Source organism: Heterodontus francisci, chromosome 19, assembly GCF_036365525.1.
Source record: "Heterodontus francisci isolate sHetFra1 chromosome 19, sHetFra1.hap1, whole genome shotgun sequence".
NCBI lineage: Eukaryota > Metazoa > Chordata > Chondrichthyes > Heterodontiformes > Heterodontidae > Heterodontus > Heterodontus francisci.
Genome location: NC_090389.1, coordinates 19,695,118 through 19,714,035, shown reverse-complemented (window position 1 = coordinate 19,714,035; position 18,918 = coordinate 19,695,118). Strand labels below are relative to the sequence as shown.

Genomic DNA, 18,918 nt, shown 5'->3' with positions numbered 1-18,918 from the left:
AAGGGGAACCCTGTCACGGTTCTAGGAGGGAGAGGTAAGGGTGAGGGTAGAGGTGTGGGAAATGGGCCGGACACGGTTGAGGGCCCTGTCAACCACAGTAGGGGGGAATCCTCGGTTGAGGAAAAAGGAGGTCATATCAGAAGCGCTGTCATGGAAGGTAGCATCATCAGAGCAGATGCATTGGAGACGGAGAAACTGGGAGAATGGAATGGAGTCCTTACAGGAGGCAGGGTGTGCAGAAGTGTAGTCGAGGTAGTTGTGGGAGTTGGTGGGCTTATAACAGATATTAGTAGACAGCCTATCCCCAGAGATGGAGATAGAGAAGTCGAGGAAGGGAAGGGAAGTGTCGGAGATGGTTTGAATCCTGCTCCAGTCCCAATTAGTGGAGACTGGAGTTCTGGTTCTGAACTCAGGGTGGATGTATTTGTGTCTGGTGGGGTGTGGGTGGCCCCTTCCCCCCTCATTATATGGGTTGCGGAGCCCATAAAATCCTCCCGCTGTGTAAGGCTATCGGCTGCGATAAAGATGATTAGGGACATGGAAGCAGTGTTCACGTTTTGACCTGTCAGACTGTTAATCCTTCCATTATGTCATACTGTTCTCCAGGGGAAGGGTGTAAAAATACAAACAACATCTGGATGTCTTGAGTTGTCATCCTTATGTCTGCTATTTAGGAGGTCCCAAACATCAATGCTGGCTTCACTCCATGGGCTAAGATTCTGTAATCGTGCTTTGGAATTGTCAATCACTGTGGCTCAGCTGCTTCAGCAATCTATGTACCTCTCACTATCTTTACTTTTCCCAAAGGCTGTTCTTGGTTTTAACTATTTCTTGGTGTCTGTCAGTGACTAGAGCAATGGTGTAGCTCCACACCATAATTCTGGGGATTTTATACAAGGTATTTTCTCAGGTTCAGCACTTCTGGTCATATCTTGTAAGTGAACCCCATGTGCTTTACGATCTGGATTGCACATCTTACTGCTGAACATCTGGTTAAATGGTAGCAGGACCCATGATCAGCACATAGAACCCTTGCTCCATCTAGTGGTGGCTAAAAATATTGCACATAGCATCAAGTGCATTCCTCTCGACAGAAGGCAGAATAAAAAGTACTGTCAATGGAAACAGCTTCGCACCAAGAGATGGTCTATTTTGCATAAAATACATGAATGAGAAGATTTCGCAGTGAGAGAAATTAATTTCCCTCCATTTCTTGATTATTAAAAATAATAAAGGTGCAACTTAACCATTTCTCAAAGCTGAGTGGGGTCAGCCATTATAGTACATGTAACTTCCTGTTTGCAACCTCCTGGACATAGTTGACCCTCCACGTCAAAGAGAGCGAGAGAGAGTGACGGACGCTGTTGGGGTGCAATTCTTTGGATGATACATCAAACCAAGGCCCCATCCCTCCTCTCAGGTGGATGTAAAAGATCCCATGACAATAATTCAAAGAACAACAGGGAAAGTTCTCCCTGGTGTCCTGGCCAATATATATCTAACCAACATGAATAAACCAGATTAGCTGGTCATTATCACACTGCTGTTTGTGGGACCTTGCTGTGTGGAAATTGGCCGAGAGGGTTGCCCTGCCCTCGGTTTAACATCTCATGCAAACGATAATACCTCCAAGGGTGCAGCATTCCCTCAGTACTACACTGAGTGTCAGCAGGATTTTGAGCTTAGTTCTGTGGAGTGGGGCATGAACCCACAACCTACTGACTCAGGGATGATACTATTACCAACTGAGCCAGGGCTGGCACCTGTTATGTATTGCTGCGATGCAGCAGTAAGCAGAATGTAGCTGTGAATCCAGCTAGGAAAACTGTACTTCCATCAAATAAAAACAGAAAGTGCTGGAAATACACAGCAGGTCTGGCAGCATCTGTGGAGAGAGAAACAGACTTTCCGTTTCAGGCCCGCTCGAACTCTTATGGGATTTAAGCTGTGAGTCCAGCTTTGCAAAAGCAGGAAGAATGGGACTGAAAATCCAGCTGGACTGTGAATTAGTTGTCTAACTCTGGACTTTTGTTCTATTTGCAGATGATGGTCCTTACGCAAAGGGGAGAAAAGAAACAGCAGCAACAGAAACGACAGTGTGTGCAAGGAGGCAGAGCATACCAGGTACAGAACTGTGATCAGTGTGGCGGCACAGTGTTTCATCCTTGCCGCAGCTCCCCACGTGTCCCGTTCCACAAGGCACCCACCCAACCAAATAGTAGATGCAGCAATCAGTGGAGGAGTTTACTTTGGCTGACTGGATGGGGGAGGGGAGGAGGTGGGGTGGTCACACTGGAGATTTGGCCAATTGGACGGGAAGGGGACTGAGCTTGGGACTGGGGGGAATGCCGACTGACTTAGACCCAAGGCCAAGCATGGAACCATACAGGCTGAGCCCACAGGCTGAAATGAGCGATGACGTTCCTGGGAGCAACGTGGAGGCAGTCCTCCAAAGCCACATTGAAAGACCTGAAATTAACTGAGGGAGGTCATGTCCTCCCTGACTACTCCCCCTTCCCCCCCAACCCTGCACTGGCTCCACCACTGGCTGCATCTGTGAACTCACCATATGAACAACAGTACATACTATTGGACGGCCATGCACACACTTCATTTTGGTGCCCACATTTTGTACAGATTTTCAAAAGGTAGAGTGGATGCCACCCTGAGGCACTGGACTAGCATTGACTGTCCACCCCTGGGCAATCCACATCTTTCTCGCGCTCCGTGGACACCATGGCCTGGGTGTATATGCTTCTGCCTTCGCCCGCAATGCAGCTTTCCACCCACTGAAGTGCGCAGGTGGAAAACTGCAGGTTGGCCAAATGCAGCATTACAAATCCCTGGCCTGCTGCCTGAAAATAGGAAGGGCGTCCTGATAATGCTGCAGAATGTTGAAATGAAGACAGAAAATGCTGGAAATACTCAGCAGGTCAGGCAGCATCTGTGGAGAGAGAAAGAGAGTTAATAATGCAAAGGGTAATCCAACTGAAACATTAACTCTGTTTCTCTCTCCACAGATACTGCCTGACCAGCAGAGTATTTCCGGCATTTTCTGTCTTTATTTCAGATTCCAGCATCACAGTATTTTGCTTTGACAGATAATTGTTTAACTTAATAAAGTTTAGTTGTTGCAGTTTTTCATTTGGTTATCGTTAGAGTCAGAGAGGGGAATAGCAAAAGACTGCTTCTTATTACCAGTCTGATTTCAGCCCGCTGAACCTTTATCAGCCATTGATCTCCTCTTTCCTGCCTTGGTGCAATATAAACACAGTCAAACACCTCTAGAACATGAGCAGGTAATTGTCAAAAACACCAGAGAGGAGATGAGAAGAATTTTTTTTATTCCACGAGTTGTTATGATCTGGAATACACAGCCTGAAAGAATGGTGGAAGCAGCTTCAGGTCTAATTTTCAAAAGGGAATTGGATAAATACTTGAAAAGGAAAATAATTGCAGACCTATGGGGAAAGAGCAATTAAGTGATGCTAATTGGCTAAGCTCTTTCAAAGAGTCAGCATAGGTACGATGGGCCAAATGGGCTCCTTGTGTGCTGTAGGATTCTGGGCTGAATTCTCCCAGCCCTTTGGAGACAAGCCGGGAGACGGGAGGGCTGTTAAAATGACAGTAGGGGTAGGCATCGGGAGGAGAGCCCGATGTCCTCCCGCTGCCGTGGCATATTACCAGCGGCGGGAACCTCAGCAGTGCAGGTGCCCACCGGCCAGCCAATTGAGCCACTTAAGAGCCCAATGAGGATTACTTCCCGTTCCCGCCAGCACTTTGCCCGCATCGGGTGGGGCCACCACCGTTTGGGGAGACTGCCAGGTAAACCCTGGTGGACTCCCAGTGGGTTCCGGGTGGGGGTCCCTCCTTAATGGTTGCTCCATGCCCCATGGAATGACCCTGCCGGTTCAATAGCTGCCCCCACAGCTAAGGCGCTGCCGCTAGAATAGGACCCCGCCACGCCATCCACCCACCACTCCCCCCGCTGACCGCCCCTCTGAGGCCTGCCTGCCAGGCTCCGGCCACTTCAACAAAACTTGTTGTCTTTGAGGTTGCCTTGCCATGGAGGTGCCCTCTCTTTCCTCTTGTAGCCTCAGGGCCCCACTGCCTGCTGGCATGGGGTCGGCTATCACTTTAAGTTCCGGGGAAGGACTTGATCGTCCCTGGAAAAATGCAGCCCTGTGATTCTAAAACAGGTCTGTTAGCAAGCATTATAGTCTCACACCAGTATGTATGTCACCATTGTGTCTCAATAACAGAGGAGTTGAAGGGAGTTACAATAGTGGAACTCATCAAGAAAGAAGGCTGCACGCTGGGGCTGACCATATCTGGTGGGACTGACAAAGATGGCAAGCCGCGAGTGTCAAACCTACGACCTGGAGGATTGGCTGCGAGGTGAGACGTGGAATCTGTTGATACCATTCTCCTTTGTTACAGTTGGTTTAGAACTTACTTTATGTCTCAATTGCTTTTCCATTTAGAAAATATGGTTATATTTCATAACAATTCCTCATCCAAACCACATCTAGAATGGCCTATCCCATAGGTGGTTTCAGGACTCAGTGTAAGTAGGAGTAGACAAATTCTTATCTGAAGTGGTGTGCAGAGTGGAGTGGTTAATAGCTGCAGCAGCTCCAGGTGCCAGTGTAAACAGGGTGCAGAGTCCCAGCCCTTTGTAAGACCTCTTGTTTTGTTTTGAAGCCAGCTGTCTGAAAGCACTCGCTCCATTACTGAATGTCAGTAGTAGATACTGATTTCACACTGCCAAGCATCCACATTGCCCAAAAGCACTGTGACTGCATCTCTCCAAGAAGATGGTTGCATGGCTAAGAAAGACTTGCATTTGTCCAGCGCCTTTAGTATCCCAAAGTGCTGTACAGCCAATGGCTGTTGTAAGGTAGGAAATATGGCAGCCAATTTGCACACAGCAAGATCCCACATAGAGCAACACGATAATGATCATATGAACTGTTTTAGATCTCATTGAGAGAAAAGTACTGACCAGGACACAGGAAGGAACTGCCCTGCTCTTTGAAATAGCATCAAGGACTCTTTTACATCACCTGTGAAGGTCTTTATTTAGTGTCTCATTTGAAAAATAGTACATGTGACAGTGCAGCATTCCCTCAGTACTGCACTGGACTGACAGCCTGATACATTTGCTCACACCCCTGATGTAGGCCTTAAACCCACAACGTTGTGATTCAGAGGTGTGCATGCTGCCCACTATGCCTCAGCTGCTAGGACTGTCACTTGTCAGTCAGGTGGTTGTGAGTTTATACCCACTCCAGACTCCCTCGTAAAGTCAAACACTTTACCAAAGAAGAGTCAGATATTTGTGATGCTCCACTCCCAATGCAGGGTCTCGGGTGATGGGAACGTAGTTGGAGAATAAGGCATGGAAATCAGGTGACCTCCGTTCCCATTCCCTTCCCATTTAGCAAGGTTTTATTATGTTGGGAACAGACCCCGGAATGGTTCACCCTGGAAAAAAAGTGGAAAGGATTCAAAATAAGGCCAACAATAAAACGGGATTCCCGGTTTAGGTCAGTGAACTATAAACAAAGGTCGAGGAAGCTCTCTCAGAAAAAATAAACTGCTGATGCTTCTGGTCTCAGCCCGCCAGGGTAACAGAGCACGCCTGGGTGAGCTGTCCCTCAGGAGGAGTGGGTGCCTGGGTGAGCCGTACCTCGGGAGGAAAGGGTGCCTGGGTGAGACATTCCTCGGGAGGAGTGGGTGCCTGGGTGAGCCGTCCCTCGGGAGGAGTGGGTGCCTGGGTGAGCCGTCCCTCGGGAGGAGTGGGTGCCTGGGTGAGACATTCCTTGGGAGGAGTTGGCGCCTGGGTGAGCCGTCCCTCGGGAGGAGTGGGTGCCTGGGTGAGCCGTCCGTTGTGAGGATTGGGCGCCTGGGTGAGCTGTCCCTCGGGAAGAGTGGGTGCCTGGGTGAGCCGTTCCTCAGGAGGAGTGGGTGCCTGGGTGAGCTGTCCCTCGGGAGGAGTGGGTGCCTGGGTGAGCTGTCCCTCGGGAGGAGTGGGTGCCTGGGTGAGCCGTCCCTCAGGAGGAGTGGGTGCCTGGGTGAGCCGTCCCTCGGCAGGAGTGGGTGCCTGGGTGAGACATTCCTTGGGAGGAGTTGGCGCCTGGGTGAGCCGTCCCTCGGGAGGAGTGGGTGCCTGGGTGAGCCGTCCCTCGGGAGGAGTGGGTGCCTGGTTGAGACATTCCTTGGGAGGAGTGGGTGCCTGGGTGAGACATCCCTCGGGAGGAGTTGGCGCCTGGGTGAGCCGTCCCTCGGGAGGAGTGGGTGCCTGGGTGCGCCGTCCCTCGGGAGGAGTGGGTGCCTGGGTGAGACATCCCTCGGGAGGAGTGGGTGCCTGGGTGCGCCGTCCCTCGGGAGGAGTGGGTGCCTGGGTGCGCCGTCCCTCGGCAGGAGTGGATGCCTGGGTGATCCGTGCCTCGGGAGGAGTGGGTGCCTGGGTGATCCGTGCCTCGGGAGGAGTGGGTGCCTGGGTGAGCCGTCCGTTGTGAGGATTGGGCGCCTGGGTGAGCTGTCCCTCGGGAAGAGTGGGTGCCTGGGTGAGCCGTTCCTCAGGAGGAGTGGGTGCCTGGGTGAGCTGTCCCTCGGGAGGAGTGGGTGCCTGGGTGAGCTGTCCCTCGGGAGGAGTGGGTGCCTGGGTGAGCCGTCCCTCAGGAGGAGTGGGTGCCTGGGTGAGCCGTCCCTCGGCAGGAGTGGGTGCCTGGGTGATCCGTGCCTCGGGAGGAGTGGGTGCCTGGGTGAGCCTTCCGTTGTGAGGAGTGGGTGCCTGGGTGAGCCGTCCCTCGGGAGGAGTGGGTGCCTATGTGAGCCGTCCCTCAGGAGGTGGGTGCCTGGGTGAGCCGTCCCTCAGGAGGAGTGGGTGCCTGGGTGAGCCGTCCCTCGGCAGGAGTGGGTGCCTGGGTGATCCGTGCCTCGGGAGGAGTGGGTGCCTGGGTGAGCCGTCCATTGTGAGGAGTGGGCGCCTGGGTGAGCTGTCCCTCAGGAGGAGTGGGTGCCTGGGTGAGCTGTCCCTCAGGAGGAGTGGGTGCCTGGGTGAGGCGTACCTTGGGAGGAGTGGATGTCTGGGTGATGTGTACCCGGGAGGAATGTGTGCCTGGCTATGTTGTCCCTTGGGAGGAGTGGGTGCCTGGGTGAGCTGTACCTTGGGAGGAGTGGGTGTCTGGGTGAGGCATAGCTCAGGAGAAGTGGGTGTTTGGGTGAGGCGTACCCAAGGGAGGAGTGGGTGCCTGGGTGAGGCATACCTCGGGATGAGTGGGTGTCTGGGTGGGGCGTGCCTCGGGAGGAGTGGGTTCCTGGGTGAGCTGTACCTCGGGAGGAGTGAGTGCCTGAACCATCCCTCAGGAGGAGTGGGTGCCTGGGTGAGATATCCCTCGGGAGGAATGGGTGCCTGGGTGAGATATCCCTCGGGAGGAATGGGTGCCTGGGTAAGCTGTACCTCGGGAGGAATGGGTGCCTGGGTAAGCTGTACCTGGGGAGGAGTGGGTGCCTGAGTAAGCTGTACCTCGGGAGGAATGGGTGCCTGGGTAAGCTGTACCTCGGGAGGAGTGGGTGCCTGGGTAAGCTGTACCTCGGGAGGAATGGGTGCCTGGGTAAGCTGTACCTCGGGAGGAGTGGGTGCCTGGGTAAGCTGTACCTCGGGAGGAATGGGTGCCTGGGTAAGCTGTACCTGGGGAGGAGTGGGTGCCTGGGTAAGCTGTACCTGGGGAGGAGTGGGTGCCTGAGTAAGCTGTACCTGGGGAGGAGTGGGTGCCTGGGTAAGCTGTACCTGGGGAGGAGTGGGTGCCTGGGTAAGCTGTACCTGGGGAGGAGTAGGTGCCTGGGTAAGCTGTACCTGGGGAGGAGTAGGTGCCTGGGTAAGCTGTACCTGGGGAGGAGTGGGTGCCTGGGTGAGCTGTACCTGGGGAGGAGTGGGTGCCTGGGTAAGCTGTACCTCGGGAGGAGTAGGTGCCTGGGTAAGCTGTACCTGGGGAGGAGTGGGTGCCTGGGTGAGCTGTACCTGGGGAGGAGTGGGTGCCTGGGTAAGCTGTACCTGGGGAGGAGTGGGTGCCTGGGTAAGCTGTACCTGGGGAGGAGTAGGTGCCTGGGTAAGCTGTACCTGGGGAGGAGTGGGTGCCTGCAGCAGTGAAGAGGAATAAGTCAGAGAGGGAATAATGAAACAAAACAAAGCAGAAATTCTCAAATGAGATGTTCCTTTTTTAAACTGGCTGGTTTCTTGTTTCAGCCAAATATCTGCTACATACTTGGCTTCCTAAGAGTGTTCAGAATCTTCAGGTAGTTTATTGTTACTGTGCATCCAGCAATATAAAAGGATTTTGATTAGTGCAGGGGAACTCTGGCCCAGTCTCCTCTCCCTCTGCAACTTTACACCAGCACTGTGTCGGGGGAACTGGATATGTTGAAACAACAATTTCATGAGAGGTAATCAATTTATCAGTTCAAAAAAACAAATTGAATTTAATGAAAAGCTTGTTTGTTTGTGTTTAGATAGAAGGCCTTACCGCCACAGTCGGGATAAAGACAAGACAATTCCTCTTTCATATTGTCCCTCCATTTTTCTGCCTCCATTTCTCCTGGAGTTGAGGGCACAGGTGCTAACTGCCCTCAGTGCCCTCTCCCATTAACCATTTCTCATGTCTGAACTTTGATGAGTGTAACCAACATATTCCCCTGCAGGAGGCATCACAACCAGTCAGCCCTTCAACTAATGTAAATGGAATTGAAGGGCAGAACAGGCTCGAGGGGCTGAACGGCCTCCACCTGTTACCATGTCCCACATACGTACCCACAAAGAGCAATAAATAGCAGTCAAAATTAAGATGATTTTTGCCCCTTTCTGTCCAGCAAACTGAGACCAATTGACCTCCCTGTCCTGCTGGAACAGCAGCTGTCGCAGATGAGCTCAATGAGTTCAGCCCGATCGTGACCTACTGATCTGTATAATTCAATACCAGAGCAGCCAGTGAATATACTCACTGACCCATTTGACTGAGATCCCATGCTGAATTTTCAACTACTCTTGTAAATAGAGCTCCCCTTCACCTCCCTCAGTAATAACTGCTCACTGTTTAACACGTAGATGAACAAAGGAATTCTATCTGATATTCTGGCCAATTCTGCGCCTCAGCCAACACCTTAAACAGAAGATCTGGTGATTTATCTGACTTTCGGTTTGTGGGATCTTGCAGTGTGCAAATTAGCCACCTCGTTTGCCTACATTAAGCTAGTAAGCCGTGAAGCACTTTGGGATGTCCTGTGGTGGTGAAAGGAGCTATATCAATGCAAGATCTTTGGATGTTAATGTTTCGATCTTTTGCAAGAGCTTCTGTGATTCTCCCTTTAAAGAGTTTACAGTTGCCTTGTGAGAACATTTCTCAGGTTTATCAACTGAAGAATGGTTTCTGATGTTATTCTGTCAGTGGGTCACCAGGTAGGTTTACTGCATTTGTTGAGCAAAAAGGCTGAGTCACATTTATTCATTTCTCCTCTTAGTTGTCTGGCCGCAGAGTTATCCATATGCCATAGGACAGGTTGGAGAACTGCTGCCAGGCTTCCCAATCCACAGAGTTACCTCTGGCCCACAGGATAAGCTGGGGAGCTTCTACCCTACTGGTGTGATGAATGCAATTCTGTGCATTGAAGGTCCAGCATTCTGTGTAATCATGTGGTGCCAACATCGATTTCCTGTGCCACATTGAACTTAGCTGTTAACTTTATTTCAGGGAACTAAAATGAATAACACATTGTGAAGGATTGCACGGTGTCTGTGCAACTGGAAACATTTCCAGCTGGTCAACATGGAAGCTTTTAAGTTGCATTTCAGGAGCAGAGTTAACAATGCCCCAGAGTCACAAGGTGATCTGTCTTTCAGATGAGACATTAAACTGAGATCCCGTCTGCCTTTTCAGATAGCTGTAAATGATTCCACAGTATTATTCCGAAAAGGAGCAGGGGAGTGCACCTCGGTTCTCCGATCAATATTTATCTCTCAACAACGCCACTAAAAATAGATTATCTGGTTAGCTCAGATTACCTCATTGCTCTTTGTGGGACCAGGCTGGGCGCAGATTGACTACTGCCTTTCCTATATTACAACAGTGACTGCACATCAAAAAAAAAAGGACTTTTTTAACTCTTTCATGGGATGTGGGCATCACCGGCAAGGCCAGTATTTGTTGTTCATCCCTCATTGCCCTTGGCAACTGAGTGGCTTGTTACACCATTTCAGACAGCAGTTAAGAGTCAACCACATTGCTGTGGGTCTGGAGACACATGTCAGCCAGACCAGGTAAGGATAAAAGATTTCTATCCCTGAAGGACATTTGTGAACCAGATGGGTTTTGACAACAATTGATGATAGTTTCACCATTACTGAGACTAGCTTTCAACTCCAGATTTTTATTAATTAATTGAATTCAAATGCCACCAGCTGCTATGGTGGGATTTGAACCCATGTCCCCGGGGTTAGCTTGGGTCCCTGGATTACTATACTAGCTCAGTGATATTATCACTATACCACCATCTCCCCCTTCACTGCATCTAAAGGGCTTTGGAACATCGTGAGGTCATGCAGTAGAAATGAAAGTCCTTTCCTTCTTTATGATTCTCCCCTTTAATTCTCATTTACTCAGTATCAAGTCTCTGTCGTAATAGCAGGAGTAGATCATTTAGCCATTGAGCCTGCTCCACCATTGAACAAGATTATGGCTGATCTTCTACCTCAACTCCACCTTGCTGCACTATCCCTATATCCCTTAATTTCCCAAAATTTATTGATCTCTGTCTTGAATATACTCAATAACTGAGCATCCACAGCTCTCTGGGGTAGAGAATTCCAAAGATTCACAACCCTTTTTGAGTTTTTGTCAAGATCTGCTAATACATTTGCCGAATTTTTGAAAACTGGTTTCATGAAGTGAGGGTTTGTGAATGCAGCAGCAAAAACAATGAAGCATCTTTGCCTATGGCTGTATTGTATTATTTGTTTCTTTCTTTCTTGTTATAATACATTTGAGATTAAAACCAGATCTACTTGAAGAAAGGACCCAGCCTGTCTGAAATACATCAGTACAAGTGTCATTTTCCGACTTCACTCTCCTTGGGGAGAGCCAAGCTGGCTGGAAATAGATATCGGAGGTTCAGGTGTGGTCAGTAAATCAGGAACACTACATGTCCAGGTTTATGATGCCCACTACTGCCAAGTGAGGCTGGCCACTGTGAGTGCAAAGCCAGAAAATTACCCCTTAACATTATCCTGAAAGGCAGTGGAGAAAGTGCAACAAAGATGACACCAGAGCTGATCGGTTATAACTATCTGGAAGGATTGAACAGGCTGGGGCTCTTTTCTCTAGAGGTCCTTAACACTTTAAAAGGGTTTGATAGAGTAGATATCGAGATATTTCCACTTGTGGGGGGAAAAATACTAGAGGCTATAAATATAAGATAATCCCTAATAAAAGCATTAGGGAATTCAGGAGAAACGTCTTTACCAGAGAGTGGTTAAAATGTGGAACTCAATACCACAGGGAGTAGACAGATAGCACTGGTGCATTTAAAGGGAAGCTAGATAAACACAAGAGGGAAAAGGAATAGAAGGAAACACTGATAGGGTTAGATGAAGTAGGGTGGGAAGAGGTGTGTGTGGAGCATTCTGTGCTGCACATTCCATGTAATTCTAGAGGTAGTTCACTATGTTATTGCCATTGGAGTTGCCCTATCCCATGAAGTATTTTCACATACCTCTATGCTTAGGTGCCACTGTATTCAATATGGTGGACTGCTGGATTGAATAGCTCATTCAGTTCAGACAGGCAGCTTGGAAGATCAGTCACATGTGGCGCAGTGGTTAGCACCGCAGCCTCACAGCTCCAGCGACCCGGGTTCAATTCTGGGTACTGCCTGTGTGGAGTTTGCAAGTTCTCCCTGTGTTTGCGTGGGTTTCCTCCGGGTGCTCCGGTTTCCTCCCACATGCCAAAGACTTGCAGGTTGATAGGTAAATTGGCCATTAGCAATTGCCCCTAGTGTAGGTAGGTGGTAGGGAAATATAGGGACAGGTGGGGATGTGGTAGGAATATGGGATTAGTGTAGCATTAGTATAAATGGGTGGTTGATGGTCGGCACAGACTCGGTGGGCCGAAGGGCCTGTTTCAGTGCTGTATCTCTAAAACTAAAAACTAAAACATGTCTTTGAATCCTACCATGAGTGGTGGCTGTATGTGTGAGGAATTGTTTCTGCTTTCATTTCCCTGGGAATGAAGTGAAGACTTGAGGCTGGTCTATGGGAAAGTAGAAGGAGACATGATTCACTGCCATCCATTTTGATGAACAGCTTGGCAGGCAGGAGTTGCCTGCTATGGGTTTATAGAAAGAAAGGAAGACTTGCATTAATTTGGTACTCTTACTCCTGATGCCATTATAGAGCAAGAAGGTTTCGAAGTGAGGAATCATGTTAAGTTATGGCAAGGGTCCTTGTTTCCAGTTTCATATTGGGGAGATGTGAGGGTTCATGAGGAGGAATGGCTAAAACGGTATACTATTGTAAATCTGCATTTTGAATCTAAAGCATTTTGATTACTCCTCTCTCTTCTGTTGATAAATGTGTTTAATAGTTTATAGTCTAAGCCACATTCGGGCACAATTGGATGAAATTTTAACTCATTCAAAACCCTTCCACTTGCACAGAGTTAAAATTGGGCCTAATGTTTATTCTAACACTTTCCAAAGTGAAGAAAATGACGTAAGAGCTTGTGATACATGGAGTTAACTGAAGAAAGGAACCCTGGGCACCTTACAACTACCCAAACATTGTAAAGATTCAAATAAAAACAGAAAATGCTGGAAATAGTCAGCATAGGACATAGGAACATAGGACAAGGAGTAGGCCATTCAGTCCATCGAGCCTGCTCCGCCATTCAATACGACCATGGCTGATCATCCACTTCAATACCTTATTCTCACACTATCCCCATATCCCTTTATGTCATTGGTATTTAGAAATCTGTCAATCTCTGCTTTAAACATACTCAACGACTGAGCTTCCACAGCCCTCTGGGGTAGAGAATTCCAAATAGGATGTCAGGCAGCATCTGTGAAGAGAGAAACAGAGTTAATGGGCTGAATTTTGCCAGCTTGGTGTTTAACGGGAGGTGGCTTTATTTCCTGGTCCATAACCCAGAGGCGAGAGCGGTGTGCCTTTAAGTTCAATCATCCAGAAGGCATCCAAATAAGAAACTGCCTCTGGGATCACTGTCCAATTAGTGATGCTGTGCGGGTTGAGGAGGCAGAAGGGTGATTCAGCACCGTGATTTAAAGGGTGGCCGACAGTCTTCACTGTGGCTGCAGTGAGAATGCCGCTGAGATGAATGGGATGAGAGAAGGCGGGATGAAATGGTTGCGAGATGCAGCTGACGGAGCTGACAGCCAGTTCTTCAGCCTGAGCACTATCCGTGATAGCTGTCTCAATGAGATACTGCTGCAATGGCAAGCCACTGCCTACAAATGTCCTCAGGCTTGCCGTTTTACACATTTAACGTTCAGATTGCATGCCACTTTCATTGCGCTCTAACCTCCTGCCTTGAACTGGCCTCCTATGAGTTCACCAGCTACTAATACTGAGTGGGTCCCGTGCGCAACTGGTAAAATTCCATTGTCCTGGGAAAATGGTTGGGAATTGGCTTGTTAAGAAGGTCAGGGTTGGCAACACCATACACAAACTGCTTTGGGAAAAGTGGGAGGAGGCGGGAACATGTCAGATAACTGGCCGCCACCATTTTTCATGATTTTTCTGGCCCCCTCACTGCATCCAAACCCGGCTTCGAGAGCCTGGGAAAATTCTCCCCAATGTTTTGGGGGTCACACCTAGTTCTCACGAAGGGTCATCAAACAAAATGTCAGCTCTTTCTTTCTCCACAGATGCTGCCAGGACTACTGTATTTCCAGCATTTTCTGATTTTAATTCAGATTTCTAGCACCTGCAGTATTGTGCTTTTGTGTTGTGAAGACCTCATCCTGTTCAAATTATGGCTGGTTTTTGGGGTTAGTCTTTAGTATTGAATGCAGGGCCTCAAAAGTTTGGAGGATGGTGTATCTTGGCCTTAGGGCTGAAATGACCCCACCTAAATTGCCAGATTGTGGGGGTCAGGCAGAGTTCTCCGATTTCCATCGTAATGGTTAGGGTTTGGGGAGCATCTGGGGTGAATGACCCTCCTAAAGAGAGATAAATTTTTGTGGTCCCAATCCTTTCCTTGTTGGGCAAATACTCGATAGTCGGGACACCATGTGGAGCTCTGGATATTTTCCTCACAGGGAGCACAGGCTCCCTGCAGGCTGGTTTTACAATGGCATTCGCAGAGGATGGCACTTGGCCCAGAGTGATGCCAGGCAAAAGACAGTCCATGAAAAAGGAGTTAAAAAGATGGAGTTTCACCAGTCCCTGAAAAAAGCAATCAAGTACAGATGCTGCATCTTCCAATTTTTGACCAGTCTGGTATACCATTCAGTGATTTTTCTACTTCCTTCTTGTAGGAGTGACCAATTAAATATCGGAGATTACATCAAGTCTGTTAATGGGATCAACCTGACCAAACTGCGACACAATGAGATTATCAGCCTATTGAAGAACGTGGGAGAGCGGGTGGTCCTTGAGGTGGAGTACGAACTTCCCCCTGTTGGTAAGAACCTCCTGGGTGACTGTTCTTTTAAGTGAAGAGTGGTCAGAATGGGCTGAATCAGGGCTATAGACCATGGACATATGATGGTGCCTTTACCCTTTTCTCTTTACTATTTTTTCCGCTGATGAAGGTGGAGGATGTTTTTGTGGGGGGTGGGGGATGAAACACCTTTTTCACGCATCGGTGTCAGCCTAAGTCACTCCCAATTCCGGTATAGTATGGTTAGATACTCAATAATATTCCCTCAATAATATACCTCAGCCTCAACCTTAGAAGAGAACCTCCACTTACAATCACCAGATAGATTCTGATGCCGTCAGCCCTTTTCCCCCCTTGATCTCAATGTTCCTGAACACCAAGCCCACTCCAGCAGCATGACGGTTTTCCATTTCACATACCAGCTTTCCTTCGTGAAGGCTGCCTCAAAGCCAGCATCAATTGGCATGAAATTGACAAATTTCTGTTTTAAGCCCTTTCCCACCAATAATTGGACTGGTAATATGAACATACGAATTAGGAGCAGAAGTAGGCCATTCGAGCCCTCGAGTCTGCTCCATCATTCAATAAGATCATGGCGGATCTGTTTGTGTTTTGAATTCCACACTCCCATCTACCCCCGATAACCCTTGATTCCCTTGCCTAACAGGAATCTATCTCACTCCGCCTTAAAAATATTCAATGACCCCGCCTTCACCACCTTCTGAGGCAGAGAATTCCACAGTCATACAACCCTCTGAGAGAAAAAAAATTCTCCTCGTCTCTGTCCTAAAAGGATGACCCCTAATTTTAAAACAGTGTCTCCTAGTTCTGGACTCACCCACAAGAGGAAACATCCCCACCACATCCACCTTGACAAGACCGTTCAGGATCTTATAAACTTCAATCAAGTCTCCCCTCACTCTTCTAAACTCCAGTGAAAACAAGCCCAGTCTGTCCAACCTTTCCTCATAAACTCATTCCAGGTATCAATCTAGTAAACCTCCTCTGAACCGCCCTTTATCTATATCACATGTCACTCCTTCAAAGAACTCCAATAAATTGGTTAAACATGATCTCCCTTTCACAAAACCATGCTGACTATTCCCGATTATCTTGAGTTTTTCTAAGTGCCCAGCTATAACCACCTTAATGATCGATTCTAACACCTTCCCCACGAACGACGGCAAGCTAACTGGCCTATAGTTAGCTGTTTTCTGCCTCCCACATTTTATTGAATAGAGGGGTTATATTTGCTACTTTCCAGTCTGATCGAAATTTACCATCAAATCAAATGACGAAACTCATTTTATGGAGGAATATTATAGTCAGCATCCCATCAAATCCATATGTGAGAAATAAAAGGCTGATGTCTAGCTCACTGTGCCATGAGGTACTTCCTGGTGACACTATTTAAACGCTTTTAACTCATCATATATCTAACCTGGGAGTGTTTGACGGGACAGCGCAGAGGGAACTTCCCTCTGCAATTAACCTGTGCGTCTGGCTGGCTTTGGAGAACTTGATGACACAGTGGGTACGAAAGTTGAATAATGTTGCATTTCCCTAATACTGTTACCAAATCAAAACTACCCCCAGAGAGAGTCAGAGACAGAGAGAGAAAGGCAGAGAGAGAGGCTGGAATTTTATGCCCGTCACCCCCCCCCCCCACCCCCCCCCCCACCCAACCACCTTGGGAAGCGGGCTGGGAGGTTGGGGGGAGCATAAAATCAAGTGGGAGGCAGGGGTGCCATTACTGTTGCCTACCCACCCCTGCTGCCATGTTACCAGCAAAACGGCAGATGGCAAACTGGCATTTTACCAGTGGCGGATGGGCACTTTGGCACCAGAGGAGGCCGCCCAGTAATACGTGGCGGCTTCCTTGCGGGCTGGGGGGTAGCCCCCTTGATCGGACACCCTGTGCCCCATGGAGAGTCCCCTCCAGCAGCAGTGGGTGCTCCTAACCCTCCTGCCCTACATTTCGACCCCAGCCCCCTTGTCAGGACCCAGCCGATTGTCTCCAGCGAGGTCCGACCCCCGCTCACCTGTTTTAGGCTGGCTTCTACGCTGGCTCCTCTTGCTGAGTGCAGTCCCAGCAGTGGCCAGAGCTCCCGGGAGCACAGCTGGGACTAAGGAGCAGCTGGTCCTGTTGAAGGCGGGTCTTCCTGCCTCAGAGGGGCAGAAGTCCAAGCAGAGGCCAATTAAGGGCCTGGTCCATGTAAAATTACAGTGTGAATTCCAGGTCTGGCGGAGGTGGGCTCACCCCCAACTTTTTGACGAGTGGGCAGGGCCACTGCCGCAAGGTAAAATTTCCAGCCAGAGAGAGAGAGACAGACAGACAGACAGAGAAACGGAGGGAGAGAAACATAGAGAAAGACAGAGGGAGAGAGAGAGACAGAAAGACAGATATTTTGGGAGATGATTTCCCCTGAATACTTCAGATGCAAAAGTGCCAGCCTCTGAGATGATCAAGATGGGATCTTAAGCTGCATAGTCGGTTTAGCCCGTGTCTAGTGCAAAATGCCATCATGGTAAAAGGAGTGGAAGCCAGTGGTAGGAACAACCGCCCAGACGTTCGTTAATCAGTTGATTGCCACTTAAAATGCCTGCTGGCGTTTATTAAGAAGGCTGCACGACATTTTTGTTACTAAAACTTCAACTAATGTCCTCGCCTAACAGTGACCAGCTGATTGGGAGTAAAAAATGAACACTCATCACCATCAGATTATGAAAAAGTGAAAGTTCCAAACAAAACTATTCTTTTATGAAACTGTGATTTCTTACTGGGGCTAATAATAACTATCCTCCTACTTCATCAGTCATGAAAAAATTTGCAGGGCTACGGGGAAAAGGCAGAGGAGTAGGAGTAGGTAAATTGCTCTTGCAGAGAGCCAGCATGGGTATGATGGGCCGAATGGCTTCCTTCTGTGCTGTAACCACTCTATGATTCTATGTCTTAGGTCACAAGGTCGAAATTATGACCGATGGCAATATCCTGCACAAAAGCCCCAATCTGGCTGTTGAATCCTCAGAACCACCAAGTTATTGTCTGTTTTCACAATTGGGAGCTTAAAGATTAGTTCTTCTGCTGCTGCTTTTAGCTTTTTGATCTTCCCAGGCTGGAAGGATTGTGAAAAGTTGCTCTCTGAATGCTGGAAAATGGTTTTTCTTCCTCATTGGTGTAGATAGTAGCCTCTGATGTGTTCTTGTGAAATGGTGCATGGAGGCCATTGCTAAAACTGCCCAGGAAAGTAAAGCTCCTGCACTCCTTTGTTAACCATCCAACACAATGCAGCGAAGAGTGGAAAATTTGTAGAAGGACATCACAGAACAACTTGATGGAGAGGCCCAGGGTTTGATGTGGTATGACCTGCCTGCGTAAAAAGGACCAACAATACGAACAGTGATCACCTGCTCATATAAGTGGGAGGAGGGGATTACTCCTTTAATGTAATAGAAGAATTCACTGCTTTGGAGAAGTTTTCGGGGAACCTCAAAAGGTAAATGCTCTAAATCATGTACAGAATTACCACTGTGAAAAGCAGCCCATTGCATCTCCTGTAATGTGGGTTTCTTTCTTTACGCTTGTGTGGCACGAATGTTACCTGTCACTTAACAGCCTGAATGTTGTCCAGGCCTTGCTGCATGTGGGCACAGACTGCTTCAGTATCTGAGGAGTCAGGAATGGAACTGAACGTTTTGCAGTCATTAGCGAACATCCACACATCTAACTTTATGTTGAAAGGAAGGTCATTGATGAAGCAACTGAAGATGATTGCGCCTAGAACACTACCCTGAGGAATCCTGCAGTGATGTCCTGCGACTGAGGTGATTGGCCTCCAACAACCAACAGACCTTTGTGCTGGGTGTAACTCCAGCCAGTGGAGAACTTTCAGCCTGATTCACATTGACACCAATTCTACTCGGGTTCCTTGATACCACACTTGGTCAAATGCTGCCTCGATGTCAAAGGCAGTCATTCTGACCTCACATATGGAATTTAGCTCTTTTGTCCATGTGTGGACCAAGACTGTAATGAGGTCTGGAGCCGAGTGGCCCTGGCAGAACACAAACAGAGCATCAGTGAGTGGGATTTTGGTGAGTAAGAGCTGCTTAATAGCAATGTCAACGATGCCTTCCATCACTTTGCTGGTGATTGAGAGTAGGCTGATGGAGTGGTAATTGGCTGGATTAGATTTGTCCTGCTTTTTGTGGACAGGACATACTTGGGCAATATTCCACG

At 48.6% G+C, this 18,918-nt stretch overlaps 1 protein-coding gene across 7 annotated transcripts in view; it reads left to right on the top strand.

Annotated features, from left to right (window-relative positions):
• Positions 1 to 18,918, top strand: part of grip2b (glutamate receptor interacting protein 2b) — a 216,285-nt gene that overhangs the window by 68,262 nt on the left and 129,105 nt on the right. For 6 of the 7 annotated variants that reach the window (XM_068051431.1, XM_068051430.1, XM_068051429.1 and 3 more), the window contains exons 2-4: positions 2,044 to 2,124; positions 4,263 to 4,398; positions 14,554 to 14,699. In XM_068051431.1, coding sequence (XP_067907532.1) covers positions 2,044 to 2,124; positions 4,263 to 4,398; positions 14,554 to 14,699 — 363 coding nt within the window. Of the gene's footprint in view, positions 1 to 2,043; positions 2,125 to 4,262; positions 4,399 to 14,553; positions 14,700 to 18,107; positions 18,176 to 18,918 lie in introns of those variants that run through there. The other variant, XM_068051432.1, reaches the window with a different exon arrangement.